Raw genomic sequence first — 27,036 nt, 5'->3', positions numbered from 1 at the left:
ATATGCAGATGTTATATTACATATTTACTCAGTCATTTGATAAATATTTATGTGACTCTGATATATTCCCAAGACTCTGCTAGGCTCTTGGGAATATATCAATGAATAAATACAAACAAAAGTCCTTGTCTTCCTAGGAGAAAAGAGACAATAAACAACCTTAATATATGAGTAAATTACAATGAGTTAGGAGGTATTTGGTTTTATGAAAACATGCAACAGGATAACGAAGATCAGGAGAGAGTTGCAGTTTTAAATAGGATGATCAGAGTAGACCTCAATGAAGTGTGAATACCTGAACAAAGACTTACAGGAAATGAGGGAGTTAGTCATGTGGCTATTTGGGAAACAACCATTGCTGAGGGGCAAATACCCACCACAAAGACTTCAAGGCAGGTATATGTCTATAGTGTGACTAAAGCAAAATGAGTGAAGGGGAGAATGACAGAAGGTGATGTCAGGGAGATAATTTGTAGAGGGACTAGACCATCTAGGGCCAAAGTAGGCCACTGTAAAGTTTTAACTCTCAATGAAATGAGACCCTCTAGAAAGTTTTGAGTAGAAGAGTGACATGATCAATTTGACTTTTATTTAGAAGGATAATTTGGACTACTGTGTTGAGAAACAAGGCAGAAGGAAGGAAATGGGTAGCAGGTTATTGCAATAATCCAGCTGAGAGGCCATGGTAATTCAGACCAGGGATAGTAATGGGGATATTGAATATATTGTTAATGTATTTTTAAGATAAAACCAACAAAATTTCCTGCATGATTTTATATGGCATATGATGGGGGCGGGGAGAAGGATTCAAGGATGCCTCAGAACTTTTTGGCCTGGCAGTTGGAAAAATGGAGTTGCCATCAATTGAAATGGGGAAAACTACGGGCAGAGTAGGCTTGTTGCAAAAGAGAGGCTGACACTGGGAGTACAAAGTGTGACACTGTTTAAAATAACTATTTGATATCTAAGTGAAGGTGTTGAGTAGGCAGTTAAATACAAATGAGTCCAGATTTCATGAGATAGAGCTGAGTGGAAATATAAGTTTGAGAATCATCAACATATAGATGGAATTGAAAGCCCTAAAACTTGGTGGGGTGATTTAGAGAGTAAGTGAAGATTTAAAACAACAACAACAAAACAAAGAGGACAAAGAACTGAGTTCTGGAAAACTACAACATTCAGAGATTGGTGAGAAGAGAAAGTACTAGCAAAGAAGAAAGAAGGATAGGTTATTGAGGTAGAAGGAAGGCCAGGAGAGTGTGGGATCCTGGAATCCAAGTTTAGAAATGTTTTAAGGATGAGGCAATGATCAAATGTGTCAAATCTGCTAATAGATCAATTAATGTGGAAACTGAGAATCAAGCATTGGAATTAGCAACGAAGCATAAATAAATATTTTTTAAAACAACAAAATGTTTATGATATAATTCTAATCATATGCATTATAACTGACTTTTCTAAAAAATCTTATTTAATTCACAAACTTGATGTGAAGTATTATTTAACTTTAATGGGTAAGTATATTGACTTGTAGAAAGATTGTGAACTGGTACATTTTATAGCTAAGAGAGAACCCAGGTGCTCTGATTGCAAAAGTGCATGTTTTTTGATGAAATCCCATTTTGAAACAAAAATATGACTACCTTGAGCTTAAAAATAGATTTCAAATTTCATTAGGAATTTTATTTGACATGCCTATTTTGCCTCAAAAATAGTTATAATTATCAGTGTCATTTACAAACCAGTAGCATTTTCTCTTGTTACCTCCTGTGTACATAGGCTATAAACAAACACATATGCTTGTGACTAATAAGCTACAAATACCCACCCTAACTCTGATGGAACCCAAAGAATAGGTAATAGAATGAGAAACAATGTGAAAATTCCTCCTTAAGTTTACAGTTGATTTCATTTAGACGGTTGGGCTGCAGGCCATTTTTTGTTTACATAGTCTATTAAGACTATTGGCAAACTATGAATCTGAGGGCCAAATCTAGCCTGCTACCCAATTTTTAAAATAAAGTTTTGTTGGAAACACACAAAGCCATGGTCATTCATTTACATAATGTCTTTGGCTACTTTTTTTGCTACAAAGACAAGTTGAATAGTTGCAATAGAAACAGTAAGACTCACAAAGTCTAAAACATTTATTATCTGACCTTTTACAAAGTCTGCCAACTGCTAACAATCTAAAGAGATTACAACAAGAATATCTCATGGTCCTGGACTTCTTTCTATGTTTAATCACTTACTAATAATGGCTTGCTTCTATGCATTCCTTTGTATTTTTAAAGTAATCCTGTGTTTATTTTTTCATTGAATTCTCAGACTATTGGAATAGGGTACGTGGATCTTATTTTCATGAGCAAAACTGTAAAAGAGATAAAAGAAGAGGAAAACTCAAATGTCTATTCATTTTTCAGTAATCAACTTGAGTATCAGGTCCTGTAAGAAAACTTCCCCAATTCCCCTAGTAAAAGGTGGTCATTACTCTTTGAGCTTCAACTATAACTTGAAAAAATATTTCTCACACAGCTATGATACCTTATTGCAGTCTTTGTTAACTTGTTTTTCACATATAATAACCTGTAAGCTCCTTGAGTCTGGGGACTTACTAATTCAGTATCTACTGAGTGCCAATATGTGCCAGGCTTGTGCTAAATCCATAAATACAGTGATCAGTAAAATATATCTCTGCCTTCAAAATATATATAATCTAATAATGGGGATAATTAAGTAAATAAATGATCACTATATAGATGAAGATCTGCTCCCACAAAAGGAAGTAACGTCCAACCAAGTTGAGGATAGTCAAGGAAGGCATCTTAGAAGAATTGACATCTGAGTTCATCCATGAAGGAAGATTATGGATAACCAAAGTAAGAGAAGAGGGTCATTCCAGGTTAAATGACCGGCAAGTGTTGAAGCATTTCTGTGACTGGAGTATTTCACACGTAGGGAGAAGTTGGCAAAGCACTGAAAGTCTAAGCTGGAAAGGTGAGATGGGGCTAAATGATGAAGAGTCTTATAAGACATGTTGGGAAGATTGGATTTGGTCTTAAAAGACATGGAGTCCAGTGAAGAGTACAGGAAGCACAATGATGTGATTAGATTTACACTTCAGAAAAGTCGCTGTGACAATGGTAAGGGGCGGATTAGAAAGAGACAGATCAAACAGTAAGGAGCTTAATTAAGATAGTAATGTTTGAATAGAGCAAAGTGGACAATTTAAAATATATAGGGGAATGGGACACCTTTGTGGCTCAGTCAGTTTAGTGTCTGCCTTGGGCTCAGGTCATGATCCCGGGGTCCTGGGATCAAGTCCCCCATCGGGCTCCTTGCTCAGAGGGGAGCCTGCTTCTCCCTCTGCCTGCCACTCCCCCTGCTTGTGCTCTGTCTCTGACAAATAAATAAAAAATCTTTTAAAATAAAATAAAATAAAATATATGGGGGAACTAGAGATAATAGGACTTCATGACTAACACACACATACTGGAAGTGAAAAAGGAATCATAGCTGACTCTTAGGCTTCTAACTTGGGCAACTAAGTAGATGGAAGTTTCATTTGTCACGAAAAGGGATATGCTGAATTTTTAGATGTTTGTGGGAAATTCAAATGGAAATGACCAGCTGGATACACCAGACTTATCTGTTTGGATACAAAGATTTTTAGTGTCTTCAGCATTCATTCAACAAATATGTATTGAATGCCCACTGTGTGCTGAACATTATTTTAGTCACATAGAGTTAGAAATTGAATCTGTAAGATTCAATCTTCAGGTGTACAAAACAAGAAGATTGGAGACAAAACCCTGTAGATACCAACATTTAAGAAAAGGGAAGAGCAAAAGTAATTTTCAATGTAGGCCAAGAAGAAAAATTCAGAGAGGCAGAGATAGACCCAGGGAGGAAAAAAAAATGGTTCGTAAGTCTGTAAACACTAGTAAATTAATAATTTGAAATAATACTTGTACTGAGAGTAGTAACGACTGAGAGCGTTAGGAAGATAGAAGTTTGGGAACAGGGGTGCCTGGGTGGCTCAGTCATTAAACATCTGCCTTCAGCTCAGGTCATGATCCCAGGGTCCTGGGATCGAACCCTACATCGGGCTCCCTGCTTGGCAGGAAGCCTGCTCCTCCCTCTCCCTCTCCCCCTGCTTGTGTTCCCTCTCTCGCTGTGTCTCTCTCTGTCAAATAAATAAATAAAATCTTAAAAAAAAAAAAAGTTTGGGACAGAGTGTAGACAATTCATGATTGTGATCACTCTACTGATTTAGGAGCTCAGAGACCATAGCTTATTCATTGACTCTCTTCCTCCCTCTCTCATTCATGCAATATTATTTACTGAGCTCCTGTTCTGTACCAAGACTGTACTAGGTGCCAAATATGCAATGACTAGCAAAACAGATTCCTGGTCCTCTTAGAATGTATAGTATATTACAGAAGAATGCAACAAGCAGGTAAACACTATTGACATAATATAATATGCTATGAAGGAAACAAACAGGGCTCTGTAATACAGAAAAAATAGTAGAAACTATTTAGAAAATCTGGATATTTGAGGGCACCTGGGTGGATCAGTCATTAAGCGTCTGCCTTCAGCTCAGGTCCTGAACCCAGGGTCCTGGGATTGAGCCCCACATCTCGCTCTCTGCTCAGCGGGAAGCCTGCTTCTCCCTCTGCCTGCCGCTCCGCCTGCTCGTGCTCTCTCTCTCTATATATCCCTCTCTCTCTCTCTGACAAATAAATAAATAAAATCTTAAAAAAAGAAAGAGAAAGAAATCTAGATGTTTGAGGATTGAAGAGGTGTGAAGAGGGAAAAACATGTCAGACATTTATCATTGCATTCCCTGTTCATATAACAGTTTTGGCGCATGGGAAACACTTATTCAGTGTTAGAGTAATTAATAAATGAGATAATAAGGAAATTGATAGAATTATTTTCTATTATGCAATTACTAAAAAATGTAAAGAGTTAAATACAAACTGTGAAAAACATAATAAATCAACATAAAACATAATGAAGAAATTCACTTGTCCACTTTTAATTCCAAGGCTAATTTTTACTTTCTTTTTAAACCGAGCCAAGCTTAGTAAGTTATATTAAAAATGCTCATACAACTTAAAATAGCAAAATTATGAGAACTGATTTTTCTATTCCTTTGTGGTTTCATAATTTTCCAACTCTCCCATACCTTCTACTAGATATTGTTTTTTTTGAAGGGATATTTCCTCTTATAATCCTCTCCTTTCAGCACAGCCTCCTGACTCAGTTTAACCAAGCAGGTCCTAAAGTCAGGTCTCTTGAGTATCAGTCTCATGAAGCACTACACCTAAAAATTTAAAAATAAGGTTTCTGTGGTTAAATAAGTTTGAAAAATATGTTGGGTGTGGAATTCCACTCTGTGAGTGGCAATGCATGTTAATATTTAAAGGTTTTGAGTTAGACTTACAGGAAAGAAAATTCTAATATTTCAAAACTCTGTTTTCTAAACTAATTAGGCCACAGAACCTTTTTGTTGTTGTTGTTTGAGAAAAAGATTATGTGCCTAACATTCTTAGGAGAATTCTCTGGTAAATAGGTTGACCCAAAGTGTCTATATACTCTACTAATCTCTGAATGGTGTTAGCTAAAAATGGCTTAAGATGTTGGCTCCTATTCAAGGGTATTTATTTTATAGCAAATAATTTTGAAGGTAAAACATTCAAAATATTTAGGAGTGACACTACAGTTTGGGCATAATGGATGGTAATGAAGACACTGGTGGGTTGGAGACTCAACTTGGACTTTCCCAAGTCACAGTCACTGCCATTCTTCCATAGCAGCATAAACCAGTTAACCCCAGTTTGGAGATAGAAAAATTAAGGCATTGAAGGCACTTGCCTAATGTTACACAGCTATTTCAAAACCCAGTATCTTGAGCACTCTTTTTTTGTATGTGTTTTCCCTTAACACTCCTATTTCTGGGTAAGCATATAGAACATAGTTAAATTTGTATTGTCACATATCTACATTTTTCTTAATAGAAAGATTAAGTAATTTGAAGGTCAAAGTTAAGAGTAGCAAAATAATGCTTTCTTGGGCAATATTATTTTTCCCCCACCAACATAAGTAATCATGGGTTTAATCATAAATTTCAGGTGGCATCTGCTTATTTCAAAGATTTTCATCTACTGCTAATTGGAGTCATCTGTTTAGCAACATCAATAGAAAAATGGAATTTGCACAAAAGGATTGCTCTGAGAATGGTGATGACGGTGGGTGTGAACCCAGCATGGTAAGTACTGCGTTTCCTGTTCCAGGTTTACTTTCCAAACAGATCATTTTTGTGCAGAGCAAATAACTAAATAAGTAATGCACATTCAGGCAATCATTCATCACAATATAATTCATGCCTTTCTTTCCTCTGCAAATATGAAAGGGATATAAAGTATATTGGAGTTGTAGGAAGAAACAACAACAACTTTCAGGTCTAATTACAGGGAGATTGGAATAAGTGCACACAACCCTCCTACCTTTCATGCACGGTAGGAGCCAAAGCTGAGAGAAGCCTTGAACCCCAACAGACAAGATTGATAGACTTCAGAGTAGATTTCAGTCCTATCTTGTTTATTTGGCTGATCACACATTCAAGACTTGTTCAAGAGCATCCTTGATCATAGGGAGGATGTTAAGAACCAAAGACAAAGACATTACCGACAAAATACAAACGTGTAGAAACATTCCAAGGTGAACATTTTTCTTTTTACTTATTTATTTTTTTAAAAAAGATTTTGTTTATTCATTTGACAGAGACACAGCGAGAGAGGGAACACAAGCAGGGGGAGCGGGAGAGGGAGAAGCAGGCTTCCTGCCGAGCAGGGAGCCCGATGCGGGGCTCAGTGCAGGGCTTGATCCCAGGACCCTGGGAACATGACCTGACCCAAAGGCAGACGCTTAATGACTGAGCCACCCAGGCGCCCCAACATTTTTCTTTTTAAATGAACTGTTGCAAAGTGAAACAATCAATTAAGAAATTTCATCTACGGAATGTGAAATCACTCAGTTGACTGATTTTCCCCACTGAAATAAATGTTTTTTTCCATTAAATTAATTGGCTATTTTAGTTTTAATTCTAGCTCTTGTTAAGGACATAGTTGTGAGGGGCACCTGGGTGGCTCAGTCGTTATGTGTCTGCCGTCGACTCAGGACCGAGTCCCGCATGGGGCTCCCTGCTCGCTGGGAAGCCTGCTTCTCCCTCTCCCGCTCCCCCTGCTTGTGTTCCCTCTCTCACTGTGTCTCTCTCTGTCAAATAAATAAATAAAGTCTTAAAAAAAAAAAGAACATAGATGTGAGCTAAAAAAAGAATATTTCCAGTGTCATAAACACTTACATGAGAGCATTAAGCTCTAAAGTCTTAGGTGGTTCTTCCCTTCTCATTTTTCTTTGAAAATAAGAAAATTTTATTGAATTACATTGCATGATTCATTCTAGAGTATATCCACATCTGTGTTTATGATTTATGAATCAAATAGGTTTGTTAAACACAAAAAATAACTCAGATGAGACAAATTTTTAAAATATTTGTTACTTAAAGTGTTTATAACATGTATGTATTAAGGGAATTTCACTCTTCATGCCTCGTGGGATGCCTTAGATATGTTATCTTTTCCTTGACCATCGGCTCACTGACCACAGGGCTGGGGTAGTGAAGCCCACGGTGTAGCAAGAGTCTGTCCTTATACCACCGAGTAGCTTTGCAATTTAAGGCATTTTCACCACACAGAAGGTTTATCTGCTCACTATCTTTTTTTATAGGAAGATTTCATGCCTTGCCAGTGCCTTAAATGAAAAGTATTTCTAGTTTACTTTTTATTGAGAATGATTTCCTTTTTTTTTTTTTAGATTTTACTTATTTGACAGAGAGACACAGCGAGAGAGGGAACACAAGCAAGGGGAGCGGGAGAGGGAGAAGCGGGCTTCCCGCCGAGCAGGGAGCCTGATGCGGGGCTCGATCCCAGGACCCTGAAGATATCTAAAGAGTTTTATTTTGTTTTACATGTAGAAATTATTCACCCGATCTGAATTTGAAACTGTAGAATCTGTCTTGTAGATTTACTTTTAAAGAGAGTCATAGAATTTCATAAATGGCTCCATATGGAAAGATGTGCTTCTGAATGATTTTTCTGGGATCTCCCACTCAAAAGAGATCATATTTCTTCCCCAAGTGTGATTTTGATAGCTTCTAGATATGATTTAAAATCCTACAGTCTTAGGTGTGTTATTTTTAAGGGAGAAGAACTACTTTATTTATAAGAGAGGACAATGTAATATATCCAGTTCTTGACCACAGGCAGGAATGTCAAACTCAGGAAAGCATAAATAATAGAATCTACAGAAAATTCTGAAACCTCATTTTAGCTAGTAATTTTAACCATTTCCTCCACCTACCATATATTGAACCAGAGTAGTCAACAGTAAAAAGTAGATTTATAAATACTAATTTCTCTCCTTGCCCTTGTGCCTCCTTGGCACACATACTAATTAATAAACAGGGATGTGACCAAAAGACAAAAGAAAGAGTAAGGGATCCTAAATTGAAAAACTGATTGCATTTCATCTTACTGGTATTTCAAGGTAAGTGCCATCTGTAAAGGGCATTCAAATATTGGTATAATATTATAAGCTGTTCTGTTTTAAGAGAAGACATTTATGGTTCCAGGGAGACAAATCTCATAAGAACACCACTCTTCCATGTGCTGTTCTGATTCCTATCTGGCCATGACCGTCTTCAGGGTTCGCCATCGGAGGGGAACCCTAACTTAAGTGTGTTTTGAAAAAATTCCCAACTTACAAACAGCATTCTTTACAGTTAAATAATTCAGAGTTAGTTAAGCCAGAGAGCACAGCTCATCCAAAAGGCCCTCTCGTTTCAGGCTGACATTGGGGTTCATGAGCAGTACTGCCTTTTTATCGATGTGGCTTAGCAACACCTCCACAGCTGCCATGGTGATGCCCATCGTGGAGGCCGTGGCACAGCAGATCATCAGCGCTGAGGCAGAGGTCGAGGCCACTCAGATGACTCATTTCAGTGGATCAATCAACCATGGACTGGAAACTGATGGTATCACATGTCGATACAGCCGCAGTGGGGTCTAATCATTTGGGCAGTTGGCAGAAACTCGAGAATTCTGGCTTATATTTTATTAACTGTCCATATGTGCATGATGTGAATTTAACTTTCTTCTTGCTGTATTTCCCAATAGTATACATTACCCAAATATTTTACCTTCAATTAGTGGTTGAATCTACATTCTCTGGAAAAAGAGGAAGAATGCCCTTTCTAGCCTCTAGCCAGTCTGATGGAATTCTCTCTCTATCTCTCTCAGTAGACCCCAGGTTACTCTTTCATATTGAATTGACATTCTTGCACAATAGTAGGAATCTCTAATTCCTACATTCTATTTGGAAAAAGCATTACACTTGGCTGTGGTTATTTCTGGCTCTGATAAATTGCCCTGATGGAGTGGAAACGTTGGGGTGATATTTCTATTTATAAAATACTTTATTAAGATGAATGTTATGTCAGTACAGGTGAATTTGTTTTCAGTTTCTAGTAATGCTTCCATCTTAACACACACACACACACACACACACACACACACACAGATAACCCTTTAAATTATTTTTCTTTTATTTAATGTTTTGCAGAAGGTGTTGAAACAAATGAGAGGAAAGAGAAAACAATACCAGTTCCAGGGTAAAGAATATTGACATTTTAATTAGGATTTTCTAAATTACATTTTAATAAAATTATAAACTGAGTCAATTTATATTTCAGATACAGTAATGATGCAGGAAAAATTTCAAGCAAGACAGAGCTGGAAAAGGTATATTAAATGTGATTCTTTCTAAATAATTATACATGAAATTATATTAGAGTTACAGTTAGAGATGTATGCATTTTATTTTTTATTTTTAGAGAGGGAGGGGGAGGGGCAGAGGGAGAGAGAGAATCCTAAGCAGGATCCAAGCTCAGTGTGGAGCCTGTCATGGGGCTCAGTCTCATGACCCTCAGATCATGACCTGAGCTGAAATCAAGAGTGTGATGCTTAACTGACCAAGCTACCCAGGGGCCCTGAGATGTATGCATTTTAAAATTTGTTACTTCCTTCCTTGTCTATAAATTACTTTGCTTACCTAAGTCGAAGCACAGTGTAATGGTTTGATAAGCCCTCATAGATAGACATAGACTAAAATCAACATTCTGATAGAAAACTTTTTAGGCTTTGAAAATTAGCATCATTATTTTCTTCTTTTACTGAGTTCGTGGTGATGAGAGTTAGCATATGTAGTTTATTTTATTTTTTTAAAGATTTTATTTACTTATTTGAGAGAGAGAGAATGAGAGATAGAGAGCACGAGAGGGAAGAGGGTCAGAGGGAGAAGCAGACTCCCTGCTGAGCAGGGAGCCTGATGTGGGACTCGGTCCCGGGACCCCAGGATCATGACCTGAGCCGAAGGCAGTCGCTTAACCAACTGAGCCACCCAGGCGCCCTAGCATATGTAGTTTAAAGAAATATAATTCCAGTCTCAGAATATTCTTTTGTTTTCTTATTAAAATCTTATTGGCCCAATAGCCTGATTTTCATTAGGACTATTCTCATTTCTTTCAGGTTATAAACTTAGAGCAACTCTTATTCATGTAATTACAATCCAGTTATCGTTAGTGTTCCCACTAAAAAATTCAGTGCAGAATATATGAATTGCTACTGTCAAATACAGATGGAGGAGTTGTAGTCATTCTTGCAATTAAAGGAAGGAAGGAGACTTTTGTAAACTATCACATGGAATTCATTTCACCAGAATAAATCAATATAAAAACTCTATACTAAGTTGTACTGGGAGCAATAGATCTTGAGACCACTGAAAAATAATCCTACATAGAAATAGTTTTCCGGTAACCATAGCATTAGCAATAGGAGCGTGGGGCATATGTTCCTTCCTCAGGCTACAATACATTTACATGAAACTCAGTAGGAGAAAGAAAACCCTCTTGTTATTTACAGAAATCTTCAAGGAAAGAGTGATTTCTCTGTAAAGAGAAGACAAATAACAAAGATAAGTTTTAAGCCATTAGCTACAGGGTTTTAAACATGAGAATTGAATATATATTGCTGAAAACATTATCATCTTTAGGAATAGAAGTAATTCTTTTAAAACAGAAAATCAGCAGCATATGAGGTATTTACAGAAGAATACCTTAAAAATGAGCTTTAAAACTTATAAAAATTGGCAAGCATAAACAGAAAGAATATACTTGCACTCAGTAACTTTCTCATGGTCACATTTAGAAATCCAGTTTTCTGGCATGATGCCTAAATTTTGGGTCAAGCCCCTTCAAATCGATTTGACATCTAACGCTGTCCTTGGCATTATAGGAAGGTCCACTGTCGAAAAGTCCTGCTCCTTACTCTAAGCAGATCAGAGTCTAGTGGGGAAGATGGACTTTTAAAAAAAAAATTGTGTGTGACATAAATCCTACAACAAAAGTAGGCACAAGGGCTCAGTCTTCCAAAGGTGGAGCAACTAGGTCAATAAGGACGTATTGCAGGAGCGGGGCATGAGTGAAAGAGATCTGAGTCCGGGAGGAGACAGCAGGTTCAACCAGCAGAGTGCAGACTCCATGCATGCAGGGACCACGTCTACTTTGTTCACCATCTAATCCCCTGGCACGCTTCATTGCCTAGCACAGGGTAGGTATTCAGTAGATGTCTATCTTAATTAATTAATTAATGAGTGAAAAGATAAGAAGTAGTCTCATTAGAAAAAGTAATGAATTCAAAGACCCAAATATATAGAGAGCAGGGCTTTTTCAGGAAACATCTCCACTGCAGGTGCTAGGGATGATTTGTGCTAAGTGAAATGTCTAGATAGCTTGAGCTGTGTTAAAAATAGTTGGTCATGCCACGCCAAAGGTTTTAGAGTTTATCTTAGAGAAAATAGGAATCTTTGAAACTAGAGAGCAGCATGGTCATTTCTGCCCATTGACAAACTTACTATGGCAACACCTTGAAGGCAGAGAGTAAAAACCTAACTGGATTATTTGATTAATCAGACTTTGAGGACAAGAGAGAGAAAAGTATAGAAGATACCTCTGCTAGAGTAAACTAGGTAAAGGTAGGCTGTGATACCACTGATGGGGATGGGGAACAGAGAAGGAGGGATAAGTTTTCAGTGGGGAAAAGTAAGGTAATTTGGGTACATTTTAGGCAATGAAGATTGAGTTCTGAGTTTGGGAGAAGAGAGCAAGCAAGTCCTTTGAACAATGATTCTATGGTCTTTCTAGAACTCAGTGTATAAAAATTCAGCTTCGTGTAAAAGAAAAATTAAAGGATAACCTTTTACTTTACAAAAGTGTTCTTTATTAGAGATAACATGAAAGTATTACTTGCTTTTGGTGTCACATTAAAAAGTGTTGCCAAGACCAATGTTAAGGAGTATTTGCCTATGTTTTCTTCTAAGAGCTTTACAGTTTGGGTCTTATGTTTAAGTCTTTAATCCATTTTGAGTTAACTTTTGTGAGGAGTATGAGATAGGGGTCCAGTTTTATTCTTTTGCATGTGTTTATCAAGTTTTCCCAACGCCATTTATTGAAGAAGTTGTCCTTTCCTCACTGAGTATCTTGACTCCTTGTCACATGTTGGTTCACTGTAAATATGAGGATTTATTTCTGGGCTCTCGATTCTGTTCCATTGGCCTGTGTGTCTATTTTTATGCCAATTCCAGACTGTTTTGATTATATAGCTTAGTAATATAGTTTGAAGCCAGGAAGTGTGATACCTTCAGCTTTGTTCTTCTTTCTCAGATTGCTTTGGCTATTTGTGGACATTAATTTCATTTTTGGTGGAAAGAAAATAAGGGTTTGGAACTAAAATTTATCAGTCCTAAAATTCTTGTTAATAAAGCTGCAAATTTCTGATATAGATGATAATGATGGTAATTTTGCCTTTGCTGCTGCTGCTGATGGTGCTGATTACGCGTTGGTTTTGAAGATGGTAGATAGTCAATAGGCCCTCAGATTCCAGAAACTGATTAGAGTAGCCATATTTGAGTGCTGCATATACCTAAAAATTGATGTTTTCCATGACTTGCCAAGTTCTCTTCTTATTATAGGCCATGACCCAAACATTAGCAGAGCTCCCTACTTGTGTCCCCAATAAAAGTAGTGGGTAGGTACTTAGCCTGTAAATCCCGCATGAGTCCAAAAGTAGTTAAAATATTTTTTGAGAAGAAAAGGAACAAAAAGAATGGATTACCCTAAAGGGACACCAGCAGTACATGGACAAATATATTTGTCAGCTTCTAGTAGGGTGACTGAGACACTAGTCATCATCACTCATATTATTTCCATAAGAAACGAGTTCCAGATATCTGAAAATCAATTCTTTACATATGAAAGGATAAATCAAGTTGCTAGATTTTCCCCTTCCTCACAAATACTAGTATCATTCAAAGAGATATCCCAGATTTTTATACTGGCTCAATTTCTAAACCTCCAGGCATCTTCAATGAAAGGAATTGGAAAATCAGTTTGCTTTTAATGAAAGGTCTAAGATCATTGTTTTCCATTCATCTTATATAATGTGTAATTCTCTAAAGGGAAAAATTCAAAGGAAAAATGTCCTTGAACAAATTAAATCTTGTTTTTTAATTAGGTGTTTAGTTTGGGGGTGAAAATCCTTATTGTTGAAAACCAAATTCTGTAAGAAAACACTGTTTAATGTTCTCCAAGAATTCAAAGAACCATATTAACAGTAATAAGCATAACTCCTAATATCATGGTCTAGGGGCATTAATTCTGCCAAGTTAGGGGATATCAATTTTAGAATATCTGGTGTCCAGATCAAACATAAACAAAAGTTTGTTCTCCTTGGTTACTCTTCCATTCGATACTGGGTGGAATTGGATGGCAAAGCCAATTATTAGGGCTATTCAATCCTCACCTGACACAGCCTAGCTCTCTTCTTTCACTCCTCCAGCCAAATCCTGTAATTTAGAGAGAGATGATGATAGAGAAAGAGCAGCACCGAAGTGCCGAGAGATAACAAGTGTTGGCAAGGATGTGGAGGAAGGGGAACCCCTGTGCACTGTTGGTGGGAACGTGAACTCCTGCGGCCACTATAGAAAACAGTATAGAGGTTCATCAAAAAACTAAAAATGGAATCACCATATAATCCAGCAATCCCACTTCTGGGTATATATCCAAAGGAAATGAAAACAAGATCTCAGAGGGATATCTGCACTCCTATGTTCACTGCAGCATTATTCAGAATAGCCACAATATGGAAAAAGTGTCCACCAATGGATGAATGGATAAAGAAGAGGTGTTATGCATATACAGTGGACTATTATTCAGCCATAAGAAAGAAGGAAATCCTGCCATTTGCAACAACATGGATGAAATTTGAGGGCAATATGCTAAGTGAAATAAGGCAGACAGAAAAATAACAAATACTGTGTGGTATCACTTATATGTAGAATCTAAAAAAATAAAAAGTAAAACTCACAGAAACAGAGTAAAAAAGTGGTTGTCAAGAGCTGTGGGGTGGGGTGCAAACTTTTGGCTTATTCCTATGAATAAGGTCCAAGGATATAATGTAAAACATGGTGACTATACTTAACACTGTTGTAGGTTGAAATAGGGTAGGGTAGTGGTATTTGAATGTCTGATGAAAGAAGAAAGAAAGAAAAAGAGAGGAAGGAAGGAAGGAAGGAAGGAAGGAAGGAAGGAAGGAAGGAAGGAAGGAAGGAAGGAAGGAAGGAAGGAAGGAAGGAAGGAAGGGAAGGAAGATAGACGTATGAGGTGACGGATATGTTGATTGGCTGGATTAGGGTAATCTCTTCATGATGTATGCATGTGTCAGATCACAACTGTACACTTTAAATATCTTAGAACTGTATTTGTCAATTATATCTCATTAGGGTTGGAAAACATTGTGGGATATTTTATGTGTACATTAAGGTGATGTGATGTGCATATTAACAGTGAAAGGAATTCCTCCGTCTAGTTTATTGGCACCTAGATGTTTATCTAGTTTAGGCACTTCACATATTTTTTTATTATGTTCAATTAGCCAACATATAGTACACCATTAGTTTTTGACGTAGTGTTCACGTCACATATTTATCTTTTGCGTGTCTGTGTGTGTGTGTGACCACATTTGAGTTCTACACTCTTAACACATTTCAGTTGTGCAGTGCAGTGTTGTCCATTGCAGTTGCCAGATTTTGCACTGAATCTTCAGTCCTTATTCATCTTATAGCTGAAAGTTTGTACCCTTTACATGGTCTTTTTAACTGTGGCAGTTTCCCATGCCTCTGTGAATAGGAGAAGTTGAACTTTTAAAAGAAATCATAACTATCCTATTTACTAATCCAACTAGAACATATTTCATTGAAAAATTTGGAAGCCTCGTTATCAATGTTATTATATCAGAACAAAAGATTAAATTTCTGATATATAATGGGGATCCAGTATCCTCCACAAACAGTATAGACTAGAGTGAAGGCTAATGCTTGCATATGGATAAGCAGGTAAAACCTAATTCATCTAAAATTACACCAGGTGTATTTTCTGATAAAAGAAGGGACTAATGATATACTATATATTGGCTAATTGAACATAATAATAAAATAAAAGAAGGAAGTGGGTGGCAACAGTTGGTGAGGCAAATTCACTTCTGAATAAAGAATTATTTTAACATTTATTTTAAAAGAGAGAAAGGAATCACAGCAGCAACCTGTGACTATGACCTCACTACAGACTTCAATTTTTATTGCAGTCAAAGCCCTAGCTCCATTGGTATCTATACTTAGCTGTGTTTCCACAAAACATTTTGTTGTTAAAGAAATGATTGGCTGTTGATAATAGCTTTTGTCCCATATATCTTTCACTTTTGAATCACCAAAATGTAGTTCTTCACATTTGAAGTTATTGATATATCATCTAGCAAATAACATAAGGTCAGCCATGTTGGAAGCATCTGTACTTTCCTCTAAGTGTACGGTAAGCCTCCCACACTATATAATTTATTCTAATACTGTATTTCGTTTCTTAAAAATCTCAGCAGTGTTTTTCTATGCATCTTCCAATAGTATTTCCTAACAAAAGAATATATTTATTTTACTTTATCCCCAAATTATTTTTATGTACTTGATTATGGAGTATTTTATACATATACATATTTATGAAATGTGACAGAAAAATTTAAAGAATAACAAAATGCATAAAATGGTGTATTCCACACCCCAACTTAATTAATTTTGAGAAATCTCCATGAACCTTTCTCTGATTCCATCCCCTTCCTCATAGTCACACATCCTTCCCCTTGATGAGACAGACACAGTCCAAAATGTATTAATCATTCTCTTGTTTTCTTTTCAGTGTTTCCGCTTGTATTAGTTACTTGTTCATCACAACAAAGACCCCAAATAGCAATAGTTTTAACAAGATAGAAATAAGCTGGTATGGTGGCTCCACAATCACGATGACCCTGATTCTTTCTATCTCAGCTCTGCCATCCTCAGCACTTCACTGCTACCTCATGGGGCAAGATGGCTGCCTCATCTCCCTCTAACCATTCTCTACTCCAGCTAGCAGGACAAGGAGAGAGCAGAAGGCATATATACTTAGAAATTACTCTGTTACTTTCCTGGCTTTAGGATTATTCATATTTTCTATTTCTTCTTGAGTTGTATTTTTGGGGAACTTATGCATTCCATCTCAAATTTCCTAGCATGTGGTTGTTGATAATATCATCCACCAAGACCAATTTCATTTCTTAAGTATTTTTAGTTATAGTTTTTGTCATGGCTAATATTTCTACTTATGCTTTTAAACTTTTTTTGAAGTCTTTCAAAAATTTGTCTATTTTATTAGTCTTACAATTCTTGTCAAAAAACTGACTTTTGGCTCTTTGGTCATATTTTATATGTATTCTAATTTATTCATTTCCTCTCTTTATTATATTGTTCTGTCTTTATTTTTGCATTCATTCTGCTGCTCTTTTACCTTTTAAATTAGACATTTACATTATGAAATTTGAGCTTTTCTTTTCTTCCAAAGTAAGAATTTAGGGAGATGAATTTTCTTCCATTAATTTAGCTGTACCACATATTTTTCAGTTCTTTCTGTCTTCTGGATTTCTATTATGAATTGCTTAGAAGTGTATTTTAAAATTTGAAATAAATGAGGCTTTTGTAACTACTTTTTGTTTTTTTGCTTTTTATTTCTAACTTAATTTAACTGTGCTCAGAAATTGGTTTGTATGACATCAGTTCTTCTAAACTTGTTGAGGCAGATTTGTGGGCTAGCACATGGTCGGTTGTGATAAATATTTCATTGTGCTTAAAAAGAATTGTATATTCTCAACTTACCGGTGCAATGTTTTCCAAATGTCTGTTAGATCAAGTTTGCTAGTTGTTTTTCAAATCGTCTGTGACCTAATTTTTTGTCTACTTAACCCAGCAATTACTGAAACTGTTTTGTTGAAATCTCCCTCTAGGATATGGGTATGTCCATTTCTCCTGCTAATTCTGTCAATTTTGGTTTCTGTATATTTTTAGATTATTTAGATTATGTTATTGTATCCCTACCAGTTTAGAATGTTTATATATTCCTGGTTAATTAATGCTTTTACCATTTTGCAGTGCCCATCTCAATGTATAGTAATGTTTTGGGGGTCTTAGGGTTTATTTGTCTGATGCTAATGTAGCAATGCCAGCTTTTTTTTTTTTACATTTATTTTATTTTATTTTAATTCCAGCATAGTTAACATACAGTGTTATATTAGTTTCAGGTGTACAATATAGTGATTCAACAATTCTGTGTATTAGTCAGTGCTCATCATGATGGGTGTACTCTTAAATCCCTTCACCTATTTCACCCAGCCCCCACCCACCTACCCTATGGTAACCATTAATTTGTTCTCTAAGTTAAGACTCTGTTTTTTGGTTTGTCTCTTTTTTCTTTGTTCATTTGTTTTATTTCTTAAGTTCCGCATATGACTGAAATGTATGATGTTTGTCTTTCTCTGACTGACTTGTTTCACTTAGCATTTATACCCTTTATATCCATCCATGTTCTTGCAAATGACGATTTCATTCTTTTTTTGGCTGAGTAATATTCCATTGTGTGTGTGTGTATATATATATAAGTATATACATTTTACATTATGTAAATATATACATTTCCAAATTATAGAAGCAGCCCAAGTATCCATTCATCTACCGATGGACACTTGGGCTGCTTCCATAATTTGGCTATTATAAATAAGCATTATTTTTAAACAGCATTATATATAATGCTTCAATAAACATTGCAGTTTATACCTTTTTGAATTACTGTCATCATATTTTTTTGGATAACTACCCAGTAGTGGAATTATTGGATCATATGGTAATTCTATTTTTAATTTTTTGGAACCTCTATAGTATGGACATTTTAACAGTATTTGTTCTTCCATCCATAGCACAGAATATCTTTCCATTTGTTTCTATCATCTTCAGTTTCTTTCATCAAGGTTTTATAGTTTTCAGAGTCCCAGTCTTTCACTGCCTTGCTTAAGCTTATTCCTAGGTATTTTATTATTTTGGTGCAATTGTAAATTGGATTTTCTTAATTTCCCTTTCTGCTGTTTCATTATTAGTGTATAGAAATGCAAAGTATTTCTGTATATTGATTTTTGTATCCTACAACCTGACTTAATTCATGTACCAGTTCTAAAAGATTTTTGGTGGAGTCTTTCGGGTTTTCTATATATAGTATCATGTCATTTGCAAAGAGAGTAAATTTTACTTTTTCCTTACCATTTGGATGGCTTTTTTGTTGTCAGATTGCTGTGTCTAGGACTTCTAGTACTATGTTGAATAAAAGTGGTGAGAGAGGACATCCTTATCTTCTTCCTGATCTTAGGGGATAAGTTCTCAGTTTTTCACCACTGAGTATGATGTTAGCTGTGGGTTTTTCATATATGGTCTTTATTATGTTGAGGTATATTCCCTTTCTAAACCTACTTTATCAAGAGTTTTTGTCATGAATGGATGCTTTACTTTGTCAAATGCTTTTTTTCTTTTGCATCTGTTGAAATGATCATATGGTTTTTATCCTTTCCCTTATTGATGTCATGTATCATGTTGATTGATTTGCAAATATTGAACCACACTTGCATCCCAGGAATGAATCCCACTTGATCATGAGGAATATTTTTTTAATGTATTGTTGAATTCAGTTTGCTAGTATTTTGTTGAGGATTTTTGCCTCTATATTTGTCATACATATTGGCCTCTAATTCTCTTTTTTTTATAGTGTCTTAATCGGGTTTTGGTATCAGACTATGCCGGCCTCATAGAATGAATCTGGAAGCTTTCCTTCCTCTTCTATTTTTTGGAATAGTTTGAGAAGATTAAGTATTAACTCTTCTTTGAATGTTTAGTAGAATTTACCTATGAAGCCATCAGATCCTGGACTTGTTTTTTTGGGAGTATTTTGATTACTGATTCAATTGCACTGGCTGGTAATTGGTCTGTTTAAATTTTGTTTCTTCTTGATTCAGTTTTGGGAGATTATATGTTTCTAGGAACATATCCATTTCTTCTGGGTTGTCTAATTTGTTGGCATATAATTTTTCATAATGTTGTTGTTGATGATGATGAGTCTGACTAAAGCTTTATCAATTTTGTTAGTCTTTTCAAAGAACCAGCTCCTGGTTTCATTGATCTGTTCTGTTATTTTCATTTTTGTTTTTTGTTTTGTTTTTTAGTTTCTACTTTGTTTATTTCTGCTCTAATCTTAATTATTTCCTTTCTTCTACTTGTTTTGGGTTTTGTTTGTTGTTCTTTTTTAGCTCCTTTGGGTGTAAGGTTAGGTTGCTTATTTGAGAATTTTCTTGCTTCTTGAGGTAGGCCCATACTGCTGTATACTTCCCTCTCTGAACACATTTTGCTGCATCCCAAAGATTTTGGACCATTGTGTTTTTATTGTAATTTGTCTCTGTGTATTTTTAAATGTTCTCTTTCATTTCTTGGTTGACCCTTTCAGTGTTGCATAGCATATTATTTAACCTCCATGTATTTGTACTCTTTCCAGATGTGTGTGGAGGGATGCAGGAGTTGATTTCTAGTTTCATAGTGCTGTGGTTGCAAAACATGCATGGTATGATTTCAATCTTTTTTAATTTGTTGAGACTTGTTTTGTGGTCTAATATGTGATCTATTCTGGAGAATGTTCCATGTGCACTTGAAAAGAACGTGCATTTGCTGTTTTAGAATGGAATGTTCTGAATATATCTGTTAGGTCCATTTGGTCCAAATATGTAATTCAAAGCCACTGTTTCCTTGTTGATTTTCTGTTTGGATGATCTATCCATTGATGTAGGTGGGGTGTTAAAGTCCCCTACTATTATTGTATTACTACCTATTACTTCCTTTATGTTTGCAGTTATTTGCTTTTTGTTCTTTATTTTTTAAAAGATTTTATTTATTTATTTGTCAGAGAGAGAGAGAGAGAGAGAGAGAGAGAGCACAGGCAGGGGAAGTGGCAGGTAGAGGGAGAGGGAGAAGCAGGCTCCCCGCTGAGCAAGGAGCTCGATACAGGACTCGATCCCAGGACCCTGGGATCATGACCTGAGCCAAAGGCAGATGCTTAACCAACTGAGCCACCCAGGCATCCAGTTTTTATTCTTTATTTAGTTTATCCTGTGCATGCGTGCGCGCGCGCGCGCACACACACACACACACACACACACACACTGATATTCTATGCTCTATTATTTTAGATTTCCTGAACATTTTATCATGTGTATTAATCAATTAGGTCTGCCATAACAAAACACCACAGACTTGGTTTAAACAACAAGAATTTATTTTCTTACATTTCTGTAAACTAAAAGTCTAAGATCAAGGAGCCATCAGGTTTAGTTTCTGGTGAGGCCTTTCTTCCTGGCTTGTAGACAGCTTGCTTGCTCATTATCTTCACATAGCATTTTCTCTCTGCAGAAACAGAGAGAAAAAGAGAGATCTCTGGTCTCTCTTCCTCTTCTAAGGGCACCAGCTTTATCAGATTTTAACGCCCCACCTTTGTGATGTCATTTAACCTTAATTACCCCCTTAAGGTCCCTATCTCCAAATACAGGCACATTGGGTGTTAGGGCTTCAACATATGAATGTGAGGTGGACATAGTTCACACTATAACATCATATATGCTTTATTTATAAAAATGTAAAAATAATCCATTATTTTCTTCCTCCTGAACAGGACAAAGACCTCAGGACATTTCAACTACTCTATCCCTTCCTATTTACATGTGATTGTTTTCTAATTTTTTAGTTCTAGTCTATCATTCTCCTATAAACTATATAATTTTATTTTTTAAATCAATGCTTTATAGGACTATGTATATATTTACTAGTATCTTTGCTCACCATTGTTTCTTGCTTCCTAGACATTCTATCTGGGGGGATGCTCCTTCTGCTTGAATATATCTTTTGAATGTACTTCAGAGAGTACCTTTCGGTTGTAAACTTTCAGTTTTGTTTTATAGAGAGATCTTTACAATTTCTGAAATATATTTTTGTGGTTATAGATTTCTAGATTGACCATTATTTTTTCTTTGCACATTGAGATGTAATTATACTGTTTGTTTTTTTTTTTTACTTTTTTGCTGTCGAGATATTTAAGCTAGTTGTCATTCACATTACCGTTCCTTTAATAAACAGTCCTTTCTCTTTGGTTACTTTAAAGATACGTGTGTGTCTATGTGCATGTATGTATGTTGAATCTTTTCCAATAATCCTTGAGAATTCTCAGCCATTATTTTCTCTGGTCTCCGGTTAAACACGTTAAACTTTCTCATTCTGTCTTCCAGACTTTTTAACATTTCTTTATTTTCCTTCTGTATCTTGCTTTATCTTCCTTCTGTATCTTGCTGTACTACATTATGAATATCTTCAGATCTATCTCCTAGTTCATTAATTCTCCTTTTGGCTATGTCTGTTTTGTTGTTTGACCCATTTACTGAGTTTCTAAATTCAGTTATTTAGGTTTCAATTTCTATAAGTTCTATTTATCTCTCTTTAAGATTTCCTTGGTGATTTTTATAGTCTCTTTCTCTTTACTCATATTTTCCATCTCTCCTCTAATTTTGTTAACCATAAATTAATTTACTTATATGTCTAATAACTCTAGTGGCTGAAGTCCTGTAGATCTCTGTTTTGTTTTCTGCTGGTTCTCATTTTTGTTGCCTTATTAGTGTGTGTGTGTTGGGCGGGTGTTTTGTGCTCTTTTTGTCTTTTTCAATTTTTTATTTAAATTCCAGTTAACATACAGTGTAATATTAGTTTCAGGTGTATAATGTAGTGATTCACTACTTACATACAACACCCAGTGCTCATCACAAGTGCTCTCCTTAATCCCCATCACCTATTTAACCCATCCCCCCACCCACCTCCCCTCCGGTAACCCTCAATTTGTCTTCTATAGTTAAGAGTCTGTTTTCTGGTTTGCTTCTCTTTTTTTCCCCTCTATGTTCATCTGTTTTGTTTCTTAAGTTCCACATATGAGTGAAATCATATGGTGTTTTTCTTTCTCTGACTGACTTATATTGCTTAGCATAATACTCTCTAGCTCAATCTATGTTATTGCAAATGGCAAGATTTCATTCTTTTTTATGGTTGAGTAATATTCCTGTGTGTGTGTGTATCACATCTTCTTTATCCATTCATCAGTTGATGGACATTGGGCAAATCTTTTCATAGTTTGGTTATTGTTGATAATTCTGCTATAAACATTGGGATGCATGTATCCCTTTGAATCAGTATTTTTGTATCCCTTGGAGAAATATCTAGTAGTGCAACTGCTGGATCATAGGATAGTTCTATTTTTAACTTTTTGAGGAAACTCCATACTGTTTTCCAGAGTGGCTGCACCAGTTTGCATTCCCATTAACAGTGTAAGAGGGTCCCCCTCTCTCTTCATCCTTGCCAACATCTGTTGTTTCCTGTGCTGTTAATTTTAGCCATTCTGACAGGTGTGGTATCTCAGTGTGGTTTTGATTTGTATTTCCCTGATGATGAGTGATGCTGATCATCTTTTCATGTGTCTGTTAGCCATCTGTATGTCTTCTTTGGAAAATCCCTATTCATGTCTTCTGCCCATTTTTAAACTGGATTATTTGTTTTTTTGGGTGTTGAGTTTTATAAGTATTGAAATGCTAGGTTTCCTTGAAACTTCTCTGGAAATTCCTTAAGTCCTGAGTTGCAGCTGCATGGAAAAGTTTTTGTATTATTGTTTTTATTTTAACAGACAGGTAACACCAATTTAGGCTAAAAGTGCTCATGATTAGGAGGTTTCGGGCTACATTATGTTTTCCCTTAAGTCAGCATGAGATTTCCTTGCTGTCTACTTTTGCAAAGGACCCCAGCTTTATGAGTGGTTTTCCTATATAATTCCCCATAGAGGATGGGCCTTAGGCATTATCTGCCATACCCAGCTCTTTCTGCAAAAGAAAAAAATGAAATCCTCAGATCAAAAAGCTGCCTATCACTCACTTAAGATTCCCACTTCCACTTTTTTGAGGGTCAATGCAAATTCTTTACTTTTGTATTGTTTTGTGATACAGTTTTAAGGTTCTTTTTAAATATTTTAAATAGCATTTTATTTAACAGGAAATGTGATTTGTCATGTGGCTGAAAAGAAAAATCAACTATATTATTTATATATTATGTCAGTCATATTTACTGCTAAAGAAAGAAAAAGATTTTTTCCAATACATATATATTTTTATTTTTGGCTATTCACAAATAAATTACAAAGGAAGCTTCTAAATACTTAATATTTAGGATAATAACATTTTATAAAATAAATCTTAGATTTAATTATGATTTTCAATATTGCTGAAAAAATAGAATTTTTATAAAGAGTCCTCAGGCCTTAAGTGCTGAATTTTAAATATCTTTCTATTCATCATACTATTACTACATAAACTAATATTCTAATTCACAATATGCAACATAATTCATTATTAACTACAGTGGCTATAAATCATATTTCCAGGATTCTTATTGATAACTTCAATTTTGTTACCAACTGCTCTGAGTTGTTCAAATTATAACAGATTAGATCCTTACCAGATCTTCATGAAGAGTTTGTATCAGGAGTAGGAGAAGGATCTCCTCTCATATTTTCTTGCTGTTCACTTATGCATTATCTTTATTGTAGGCTTTCTTTACATAAATAATTTCCTATAGAAATCATTTAAAGCAACATGCATGTCATGAAAGGGCTGTTTTAATTAAAACTAGAAAGCATAATCTGTTATCCACTTAACCAAGCACATGTAAACTCAATATGCTGAAAGCAAAGGAGACAGGGCCCCACTGTCATTCCCTCCTCACACTATGGAGATTTTACTCTCTCCCACTATCTTTCACCTAGATCATCTACCAATGTATGGACCATGAAGGGATCAAGGTCAGTCTGTGCAATAATTATTAGTTAAGATTCATTTATTTATCTTTTAATGTAAAAAGAGAAATATTGCATCTTCCAATAAAATGCCAGATTGAATAAGCCCATTTGCCTTCACTCTGTCCTAAATCTCCACTAAAACAAGAACAAATAGACCTTTTAAGTCGTAAGACACAATTACATAAATGTCAAGAGAAGAGATGACAGCAAAATCATTTTGGAAGCTGGAAAGTAAAAGGATGGGTAGGAAATGACTCAGTTATCTCATAAAAGTGGAATCCTAAACAACAGTGAGGAAAGACAATAAACAATGCAGGTTACATAGCAGCCGCCTTCAAAGTTTTTAAAATGTTGAAAATCAAGGGGTAAGTAAGAAATTGCTTATGAAAAGAGTTGAATTCCCATTTTTCCTCAACTCTACATAGAGGCAGCTGCTTCTTCTCCACCAAAGAGAAGTATCGTCTTTAGACTGGTAAAGCAGAGGGTTAGGAGAACCAGACACAGTTCAGGTCACAGAAAGGTTTCACAATGAAAATAGGGGCATTTGTGAAGCAGTTTATCTGCTGAATGGTGAGAACCTTCCCTTTTACTCAACTGGTCCCAGGAGCCAGGCCTCTTCCCTCCAGGTGTCAGCAGGCAGGAGACCAGAAGGGCCTTCCCTGGAGAATGTAATCAACACAAAGAAAAGGTGAAAATGTATACTATTGGGTTTTCTCAGAAAAAGAAGAGGCCCACTCAGATGATACTTCAGTGAAGCCCACAGTCAACAACAACTCCCAAAGCACATGTACAGAGCTTCCAAACAGCTTTTCATTGTCTTAAGTATGAACAAACAACGAGAAAGTTCTAGATATCTGAAGATAACCTCGGGCATGAAAGAGAGTTCCAAAGAAACAAAGAGGGAGCAGAAAGTTGCAGGAAACAGAGACTATGCAAGAAGAAAACACAGGAAAATAAACTATCATTAATATAGTCAGAAAGGCAAACAAAGGAATTGCATTCATGTAATATGAATGGTATCCTTTTTTTTTCACAACATAGATATGTTTATTGTTTTATTTTTGCTTCTTATTTACAAATGTAGCATACAATACATGCTGTCTTGAACTTCCTTTTTTTAAGTTTTATTTTTTAGTAAATTTATACCCACTTCACCTATTTATCTGACTCCCTAACCCCCTGCTTCTGGCAACTACCAATCTGTTCTCTGCATCTATGAGCTTGTTCTTTTGTTTTTGTATTTGTGGGTTTTTTTTTTTTAAGATTCCACTTGTAAGAGAGATCATATAATATTTGTCTTTCTCTGACTTATTTCACTTAGCACAATGCCCTTGATTCCTATCTGTTTTGTCACAAATGGCAAGATTTTATTCATTTTTTATGGGTGAGTAATATTCCACTGTGTCCATATACCACAATTTCTTTATCCATTTATCCATCAACTGACACTAAGGTGGTTTCAATCATTGCTATTGTAAATAATGTTTCAATGAACATAAGCATGCATATTTCTTTTTGAGTTAGTGATTTCATTTTCTTTTGAAAAATACCCCAATGTAGAATTGCTACATTGCATTACAGTTCTATTTTAATTTTTTGAGGAATTTCCATACTGTTTTCCATTGTGGCTACACCAATTTACATTCCCACCAACAGTGCACAAGGGTTCCCTTTTTTCCACATCCTCACCAACACTTAGTATTTCTTGTCCTTTTGATAATAGTTATACTAACAGGTATGAGATGATAGCTCATTGTGGTTTTAAGTTGTATTTCCCTGATGATTAATGATGTTGAGCATCTTTTCATGTGCCTGTTGGCCATTTGTATGTCTTCTTTGGGAAAAAGTCTGTTCAGACCTTCTGCCCATTTTTAAATCAAATTGTTTGGGTTTTTTGCTATGGAGCTGTTTGAGTTCTTTATATATTTTTGGATATTAGCCCTTTATCAGAAATATGATTTGAAAATATTTTCTCTCAGTTAGTAGGTTGTCTTTTCATTTTGTTGATGATCTCCTTTGCTGTGCAGAAGCTTTTTAGTATGATATATAATAGGAAATTCCAGAAAAAGAAGAGAGAAAACTGAGGAGACTACATCAAAAATTGAAGAAAATTTCCATAGTGGAAGAATATAATCCCACTGGGTGCCAGCCAAGAGATGAAACACACATTGAGAAGGTTATTGATAGTTAAGAATATTATGAGAACAGAGAAAATCCTAAAAGTTTTCGAAAATGGGAAAAACTGATTCATTAAAAAGGATAAAAAATAAGAATGGCTGAAGACTTCTCTACAGCAACACTGGAAACTCAAACAATCGGGAAAAAAATGCCTTCAACATTCTGCATAACATTTATTTTCAATTTTGAAATCAATATCCAGTCAAACTATCAGTGAAGTGAGAAGATAGACTAAAGTCGAGGTAGATCTTTGTGGTTCTAGAGAGAAAAATGACTCGAGTTAAGACAAGTTAGGAAGGCCTTGGAAGAGGTGCTCTAAGATTGTGAAGTTGGTAGAATATGTGATGTAGATT

The 27,036-nt window shown here is 35.7% G+C and overlaps 1 protein-coding gene across 7 annotated transcripts in view; it reads left to right on the top strand.

The window, feature by feature from the left end:
- SLC13A1 (solute carrier family 13 member 1) overlaps window positions 1-27,036 on the top strand; it is a 119,076-nt gene that overhangs the window by 27,954 nt on the left and 64,086 nt on the right. For all 7 annotated transcript variants that reach the window (XR_003516473.2, XR_003516474.2, XR_003516472.2 and 4 more), the window contains exons 3-6: window positions 6,141-6,277; window positions 8,916-9,103; window positions 9,691-9,739; window positions 9,821-9,869. Coding sequence is in view for 4 of the 7 variants with exons in the window: in XM_027574075.2 (XP_027429876.1) it covers window positions 6,141-6,277; window positions 8,916-9,103; window positions 9,691-9,739; window positions 9,821-9,869 (423 nt within the window). In the remaining 3 variants the exon portion in view is untranslated. The remainder of the gene's footprint in view (window positions 1-6,140; window positions 6,278-8,915; window positions 9,104-9,690; window positions 9,740-9,820; window positions 9,870-27,036) is intronic.

This window comes from Zalophus californianus, chromosome 12 (genome assembly GCF_009762305.2).
Source record: "Zalophus californianus isolate mZalCal1 chromosome 12, mZalCal1.pri.v2, whole genome shotgun sequence".
Lineage (NCBI taxonomy): Eukaryota > Metazoa > Chordata > Mammalia > Carnivora > Otariidae > Zalophus > Zalophus californianus.
Note: the sequence above shows the minus strand (reverse complement) of the source record. Positions and strands in the feature narration are given on the sequence as shown.